Raw genomic sequence first — 8,805 nt, 5'->3', positions numbered from 1 at the left:
AAATTATTAAATAATGTAAGAAAAATTCCACAAAAGGACAACTTCTGTGAGTGGAAATGATCCATCATAAATTTTAAAAGATCTATACTATCTTGAAATCACAACAATACAGTCAAAGACTGGACTGCTACTTTTAGCAGTATAGAGGAACAGATGCTCTGAAGGCTTTTGATCTATTAGCTAGGTTCACCAATTTGAGACGACTTCCTAAAGAAGGCTGAGGTGGTTTCAGGTCAGTAGTATCTTGGCAGAAGCAAGTGTAAATCTTCTCTGAAGAAAATATTCATAATTGAGAACAGAAGTTGAGAAAGGAAATATTTTTGTCTTTGTAGGCCATGCAACGTCTGTTTAAACTACTCAGAAAGTGCTGAAGTAGCGATAGACAACATAAATGAGTGGGCATACCTGTGGTCCAATAAAACATATACAAAAACAGGCAGTGAACTGGATTTGGCCCTTGGAGTATAGTTTACCAACCCCTAATTTAAAAATCTTGATATGGCCGAGCGTGGTGGCTCATGCCTGTAATCCCAGCACTTTGGGTGGCCGAGGCGGGTGGATCACCTGAGGCTGGGAGTTCGAGACCAGTCTGACCAACATAGAGAAACCCATCTCCACTAAAAATACAAAATTAGCCAGGTGTGGTGGTACATCCCTGTAATCCCAGCTACTCAGGAGGCTGAGGCAGGAGAACTGCTTGAACCTGGGAGGTGGAGGTTGCAGTGAGCCGAGATCATGCCATTGCACTCCAGCCTGGGCAATAAGAGGAAAACCCGTCTCCAAAATAAATAAATAAAATGAAATAAAATCTTGATATTCTCACAGGTTAAGCTCAACCAAATATGAGGACACAAAATTATCAAACTCACAAGGAAATAAGCCAGAAATTTGAATGAGTCAGAAATAAGCAATACCTAAACACCCTCAAAGACAATATTAGATATTAAAATTGTCACATGCAGAATGTAACTATACGATATGCTTTAAGGAGAAAAAAAATGGAATCTAAAAGTAAACAAGAAGCAGAAGCAGCAAAAATAACCAAGTAGATATGAAAAGCCAAAAAACATTTAGAAAAAACTTAAATTGAAAAATGCATGTTGAAAGATGCCTTGAATGCACACATATATTTAACCCTAAGTTCCTTCTGAAACTGCATTAAAACAGCTAAAGGTTTGTGGGTTTTTATTTTTTTTAGACATCAAGTCTCACTGTGTTGCCCAGGGTGGGACTCCTGGGCTCAAGCAATCCTCCCACCTCAGCCTCCTGATGAGCTGGGACTACAAATGTGAACTGCCATATCTGGTTTGATTTATGGTTTTTGTTTTTTAATGCATCTTACAAAGACAAAAAATGGATGGGACAGAAATAAATGATAACCACAAATTGTTGAAAGCTAAAAATAGATGAGGAGTGTTCATCCTAGAAAACCTCAGAAGGATTTTTTATTCTGCAGTGTGGAAAGCTGTGAAGCAATCTGATTTGTACAACAGATCCTCCCAAATGCTCTTGTACTATGCCATCTCTAGAAGGAAAGATAAAGGATTTGTTGAAAGTCTATTTAGGAAGCAAATACTCACCAGAATGATAAAAATTTTAGTCTGGCAAAACCAAATGTAGAGTATACGGAGTAAAAATATGTGTGTGGATGGTGGGAGGGTCAGTTGGTACAATAAACTTGGGAAAGATTTTGCATTAAATAGTAAAATTGCATGAAATGCATGAAATCATTTATCCTAGAAGAACTCACACATGTACCAGGGAGATACAGAAATATTCACGTCAGCATTGTAAGAGCAAAAAAAGAAAACTCTTCAAATATCCATTGACAGGAGAATGGGTAAGTTAATTGTGGTATAATCAGCCAATGGAATGCTATGCAGCACTACAAAAGGAATAAACTATAAACATGGGTGAATCCCCAAAATACAATGTTGTATGAAAAAAGCCCAAAAGTATACAAAAATCATAATTTAACTGGTTTATTGAAAACAGGCAAATAGATTGTTGAGAAGTGTTTATGTGGGGAATGCTTATTTTGTGCAAGCTAAGGAAATATTAATACTAAATTAGAATACTAGTTACTTCTGAAGGGGTGGGAAGAGGGTGAAAACAGAATACAAGGGGCTTGAAAAGTATTTAGAGTTCTGATTATTTGCTTTTAAACAAGCCACCCCAAAAACGTAATGGTTTAAAACAACATGTATTGCGTTCATGAATCTACAACATGGGACAGCGCTTGGGAGAGACAGCTTGTCTCTCTCCTTTCAGTCACAGCAAGGTCAGCTCAAATAGTGGGGTTGGGATCTACGTAATCACTCACATGTCTAGAAGTTGATAGTGACTGCTGGGACTTCAGGTGGAGCTGACGCCAGAACACATACCTACTCCTGTTTCCCTTCCTCACAGCCTAGAGGCTAGGTTCCAAGAACAAGGATTGAGAAAGCCACGTGGGAGCTGTTGCCATTTCCTGCCTGGCATTAGAATTCATGTTGTGTCAGGCCACGCATGGGGGCTCACACCTGTAATCCCAGCACTTTGGCCAAGGTGGGCAGACTGCCTGAGCGCAGGAGTTCAAGATCAGAATGGGCAACATGGCAAAACCCCGTCTCTACAAAAAATAAAAAAATATGGTGGCACGCACCTGTGGTCCCAGCTACTCATGAGGCTGAGGTGGGAGAATCGCCTGGGCCTGGGAACCGGAGGTTGCAGTAAGCCAAGATCACACCACTGCACTTCAGCCTGGGTGACAGAGCAAGGCTCTGTCTCAAAAAAAAGGAAAAAATCTCTTTCAGTGTCTTCTGCTGCATTCCACTCATCGAAGAAGTCATAAAGGTTTGTGCTGATTGAAAAGGAGGGGAAATAGACTCTACCTCCTGATGATAAAGTGACAAGCTTCTGAAGAGCATGTGGAACCAGAAATACCAAAAATGTTTCCCTCACTTGGGGGAAAGAATATTGTATTTCAGCAGCCTCACTTGGAAACCCAAGGTAGAGAAGGCTTACCTCAACAAGATTGGGACCTGGGAGGTCTGGAGTGGCTTTCATCTTATGGAATTGTTTACAAATTGATACATAAGAAACCATAAGAAATTGAAAGGATTCTAAGGTCTTAAGCAGGGCTTGGTGGTACCCTGCTGCCTTAGCTATTCTGGGGGTTGAGGTGGGAGGATGGCTTGAGCCCAGGAGTTGGTGACTGCAGTGAGCTATGACAGTGCCACTGCAGTCCAGCTTGGGTGACACAGTGAGACCCTGTCTCTAAAATTTAAAAAAAAAAAAAAGGTGGAGGTTATCATCCTGGACCTTTAAACTCGTATGGGCCAGAGATGGCTAAGAAAACTACTCAGCTACAGACTGCACTCCATTTTATGGGAAATGAAGGGTAATTTCCATGTGGCTGCTAGAGAAAGTGTTGAGAGGAAGTGCCAGGGAGAAGCCAGATGGTCTTTTTTAACCTACCCTCAGAAAGCAAGCAGCACTGCTTCCTGTCATTTTATTATTGACGCAAAGACCCACCCACATTCAAAGGGAGATAAACTATGCCCCTTGAAAGGAAAGTGGCAAGATTCTGGAAGAGTTAAGGGGACCAAAGCTGTTGTTTCAGCCATTTTTGAAAACTTCAATCTCTGATCCTATTCTACTAATTAAGCTGATTGCAGATTCTTAAGATCAAATAGGCACTTTTGTATATTTTACAATATTTGATAGGAAAATAAATCTGTATGTGGAAAAAATGAGATGCTGTTAGATCTCCAGATCTCCTCCCATTCCCTGTATCCAAGGAAGGGGAGTAAGCCCTTGAGCAGTTGTAAACACAAAATTGTCCTTACATGAATATGTAACAGAAAACTTAGTAGACTATATATGAAAACTGGGACAGGAAGTGGGGGAGTGCTGGGCGTGAGGAGGGGAGTGGGTAAAAGCCCTAAAAGTCCTCGTCTATGTTGAAAAGACAACAAATAATGCCTAAAGTTGGAAAAATCTAGAAATGTTATAAGTATATAATTTACAAATATGGTAGTGAATAACAAAATAAGCTAAAAGGGTTGGAAGTAGTTGTTGCTGGGAGTGGGAAATCAGTTCAGAAAATGGAACTATATGATTTCTTCAGTGAGGTACATATGTTCAATGTACTAAATTTAAGAGGGAAAATGAACAAAATGCTTGAGCTAAACTGAAGCTAAAAATCACTGAATAAAGAATAAGTCTTCTGGCAATGTTTGTTCACATGAACATGTCAATATTATCCAAATAAATTCTTCATGTCCCTTTAACTTTAGTTTCCTCTATAATAACAATGTTGATATCAAGTTAATGACAAAAAAATCAGAACAGGATACTATGAAAAAGAAGAGAGATTGGCGAGGTGTGGTGGCTCAGCACTTTGTAATCCCAGCACTTTGTAACCCAAGCACTTTGCAAGGCCAAAGCAGGCGGACCACAAGTTCAGGAGTTTGAGACCAGCCTGACCAACATGGTGAAACCCCATCTCTACTAAAAATACAAACATTAGCAGGGCATGGCAGCACATGCCTATAATCCCAGCGACTTGGGAGGCTGAGGCAGGAGAATCGCTTGAACCTAGGAGGCAGAGGTTGCAGTGAGCCAAGATCGCGCCACTGCACTCCAGCCTGGGCAACAGATAGAGACTTCATCTCAAAAAAGAAGAGAGATCAAAAAAAGAGTTGTTTTTTTTTGAAACAGAGTGTAGTTCTGTTTTTCAAATGAACTTATACTTCTTAGGCTAGTTAATAGAGCTACTAAAAACTTCATTTAACAATATCACTTAATTGGCCAGGCACGGTGGCTCATGCCTGTAATCCCAGCACTTTGGGAGGCCAGAGGCGGCAGATCACGAGGTCAGGAGTTCAAGACCAGCCTAGCCAAGATGGTGAAACCCCATCTCAACTAAGAATATAAATATCAGCTGGGTATGGTGGCAGGTGCCTGTAATCCCAGCTACTCAGGAGGCTGAGGCAGGAGAATCACTTGAACCTGGGGGGCAGAGGTAGCAGTGAGCCAAGATTGCACCACTGTACTCAGCCTGAGTGACAGAGTGAGACTCCATCTCAAAAAAAAAAAAGAAAGAAAAGGCACTTGGAAAAAACACTCAACAAACTAGGAATGAAAGGAAATTATCTCAACCTAATAAAGGCCATGTTTAAAAAGCCCACAGCTAACATCACATTCAATAGTGAAAAACTGTAAGTATGTACACTCTTGCTACTTCTATTCAACATATTGCTAAAAGCTTTTGCCAGAGCAATTAGGCAAAAAATAAATATAAGCTCAACATTGGAAAAGAAGGGCCAAGCATGGTGGCTCATGCCTGTAATCCCAACACTTTGGGAGGCTGAGATGGGAAGATTGCTTGCTTGAGGCCAGAAGTTGAAGATTAGTCTGCGCAACACAGCAAGACCCTGTCTCTACAAAAAACTTTAAAAAAATTAGCCAGGCATGATATTTCATTCTTATAGTCCCAGCTGTGCAGGAGGCTAAAGCAGGAGGATCACTTGAGCCCAATATCTAGGCTTAGTGAGCCATGATTGCTCCACTTCATTGCAGCTTGGGTGACGGAGTGAAACCTTGCCAAAAAAAAAAAGGAAGTAAAATTATCTCTGTTGACAAATGACGTGGTCTTATACATGGAAAACCCTAAAGATTTCACCAAAAAATGGTTAGAACTAATAAATGAATTCAGCAAAGTTTCAAGGTACAAAATCAACACACAAATCGGTTGGCTTCTATACACTAAGAATGAACAACTCATAAAGGAAATTAAGAAAACAATCACATTTAAAATAGCATTAAAAAGAATAAAATATTTAGGAATAACTTAGGTAAAAGACATATACTGAAAGCTACAAAACATTACTGAAAGAAATTAGACACAAATAAATGGAAAGACATTTGTGTTTGTGGATGGGAAGACTTAATATTATTAAAATCAAAATGCCATACTACCCAAAGTAAGTTACAGATTCATTGCAATACCTATCAAAATCCCAGTTCCATTTTTCTCTGCAGATTTTTTAAAAGTCCTAAAATTCATATGGAATCTCAAAAGACCCTGAATAGACAAATCTTAAGAAAAATAAAGCCTTCCACCTCTGACTTCAAAACATTGTGCAAAGATGCAGTAATCAAAACAGAGTGGTACTGGCATAAGAACAAATAGACCAATTGAACAGAATAGAGAACCTAGAAATAAACTCTCAAATATCTGGTTAAGTGATCTTCGACAAGGGTATCAAGGCTGCATATTGAGGAGAGAATAGTGTTGGGAAAACCGAATATCCACAAGCAAAATAATGAAGTTCAACCTTTACCCTACACTATATACTAAAATTAACTCAAAATGGACCAAAGACCTAAATGTAAGACCTGAAACTATAAAACTCCTAGAAGAAAACAGGAGGGAAGCTTCATGACATTGGATTTAGCAGTGATTTCTCACATATGATACCAAAAACACAGACAAAGCAAAAATAGACAGCTGGGGCTACATCAAACTTACAAACTTCTGATAGCAAAGGACACTATCAACAATGAAAAGATAACCTAGGGAAGGGGAGAAAATATACACGATACATAAAGAATGCCTACAATTCAAAAACAGCAAAAAACCCGATTCAAAAATGGACAAAGGACTTGAATAAACGTTTCTCCAAAGAAGATATACAGATATTAGTAGTAGTGGTAGAGACGGTGTCTCCTATGTTTTCCAGGCTGGCCTTGAACTCCTCGGGCTAAAGCGATGCTCCCACCTCAGCCTCAGTCTCCTGGGTAGCTAGGACTACGGGCATGAGCTGCTGCATCCAGCTAAATTTTTAACTTTTTTGTATAGACAGAGTTCTCACTGTGTTGATGAGGCTGGTCTCAAACCCCTGGGCAAAAGCGATCCTCCCGCCCCTTCCTCCCAAAGTGCTAGGATTACAGGCGTGAGCCAGCACGCCCACCAGAGCCAATTATTTTTATTTGAGGAAACTGAAGTTCCCAAAGGAGGAATCCCCGTCTGGGGAAGCCTTGTTTGGGTGAGATTTCCAGCATATGCCCGTCTCCTATACACAACCTCTGAAAACTCTAAGGTCTAAGCTACCTTTGCTTCCAGGGGAAACCAGTTCCGCCTGCGGTCTGTCTCTGCGCATGCGCAGAACCACCAAATCTGCGCACGCGTGGGAACCTTCTGGGCGTGGGCTTCCTGTGGCTGAGTGGCTGCTTCCATCCGGTGGGTTTTGCTTGGCGCACCCGGGAGGCGGGGCCTGCGGGGCAACATGGAGTTAGTGGAGGTTCTGAAGCGCGGGCTGCAGCAGGTCACCGGCCACGGCGGTCTCCGAGGCTATCTACGGATGTTATTCAGGTAAGCGGCCGGAGTCATACTCTTGGCCTCTGAGGCTGGACTTTCGCTGGCTCATTTCTTGGAAAGGGACACAAACTCGGGTCACCTTGAAGAATCCACAGCATTTGTCAAGGACAACCGCCCCAATCACTGCCTTGCCACCCCCAGGCTGGTCTCTGTCCGGTATCTCCCCGAGACAAGACCGAAGCTATCTGTAGAGTCAGAGCTGTGACACGGAGGAAGGGGCATCTGGGCTGCACTCCTTTCCCACACCCTGAAGAGTAATGAGCATTAAGAGACATTAACTCGGTGACCTTGGTAAAGTTTTTTCTCTGCACTGGCGTACAGTTCCCTTTCTGTAAGGCGTTGAAGGTGATAATAATGGTCCCTGCTCTTCTGACATTCATTGATCCCACGAGCAACAACATAGCTTCGTGGAAACCTAAATGGAGACCCAGAGTGGAATGAAAGAGCCTGGAGACCTTCGTATCATTTTAAGAAGATGAAATACCTTGGCTTTTTGATTTCCTGAAGGTTTTGCTAACTCCAGTGCCTCCTGGCTGAGGGATAGTAGATACAAGTAGTCCTGTAATCTGAAGAGACTACATTTATATTTTTAGTATAATTAGGGCACATTAGTTGTCAGTTCATCTTTTCCCATTCTATGCATGATTCTGGGGGACAACATGAACAAGGATTCTAGAGCTTTTAACCTGAAAGCTGATTCTTCAACATTGAGTGGCGGGAGCCTGGAGATGAAGGCTAGAAGTATGCAACCAGTGACTATCCCCAGCACTTACTCATTTTGCTAGTTGATGGAGCAGCCCTTGTGTCTGAAAAGTTGTTATTCTTACTTTGTTTCTGTTTGTGGTTTGAGCAAAGGATCATTCTAAAATGTCTGTTTTCTTTTGGGTATTCACAGGGTAAATGATGTGAAAATTGGTACATTAGTGGGGGAAGATAAATATGGAAACAAATACTATGAAGACAACAAGCAATTTTTTGGTGAGTGCAGTATTTTTTAGTATGAATAATTGGATTGGGATTAGGATTTGATTTGAGTCTATTTTTCATATTATGCAAGGAGCTTTTACAAAGTACTTAGAAAAGGATGAAAAACCTCAATAGAAAATGAAAAAAGGTAGTTTACAGAAAGAAAAATAGGCAATGGAGGTATGGAAAATGCTCATTCTTGTAATAACAGAAATGCAACTTTTAAAAAAGTGTTACATCTTTTTCACCTATCAAATTTTGAAGCATTTTTCTTTTTTTTTTTTGAGACGGAGTTTCACTCATGTTACCCAGGCTGGAGAGCAATGGCGCGATCTCGGCTCACCACAACCTCCGTCTCCTGGGTTCAAGCAATTCTCCTGCCTCAGCCTCCCGAGTAGCTGGGACTACAGGCGTGCGCCACCATGCCCAGCTAATTTTTGTATTTTTAGTAGAGACGGGGTTTCACCATGTTG

The 8,805-nt window shown here is 41.1% G+C and overlaps 1 protein-coding gene across 1 annotated transcript in view; it reads left to right on the top strand.

Moving 5' to 3' along the window:
• Positions 1-7,219: 7,219 nt before the first annotated feature.
• NDUFA12 (NADH:ubiquinone oxidoreductase subunit A12) overlaps positions 7,220-8,805 on the top strand; it is a 42,339-nt gene continuing 40,753 nt past the window's right edge. The window contains exons 1-2 of the mRNA XM_017515898.2: positions 7,220-7,360; positions 8,262-8,344. Coding sequence (XP_017371387.1) covers positions 7,275-7,360; positions 8,262-8,344 — 169 coding nt within the window. The 5' untranslated portion in view covers positions 7,220-7,274. The remainder of the gene's footprint in view (positions 7,361-8,261; positions 8,345-8,805) is intronic.

This window comes from Cebus imitator, unplaced genomic scaffold (genome assembly GCF_001604975.1).
Source record: "Cebus imitator isolate Cc_AM_T3 unplaced genomic scaffold, Cebus_imitator-1.0 Scaffold18, whole genome shotgun sequence".
NCBI classification, from domain to species: Eukaryota; Metazoa; Chordata; class Mammalia; order Primates; family Cebidae; genus Cebus; species Cebus imitator.
This window is presented reverse-complemented; position numbering and strand designations above follow the sequence as displayed.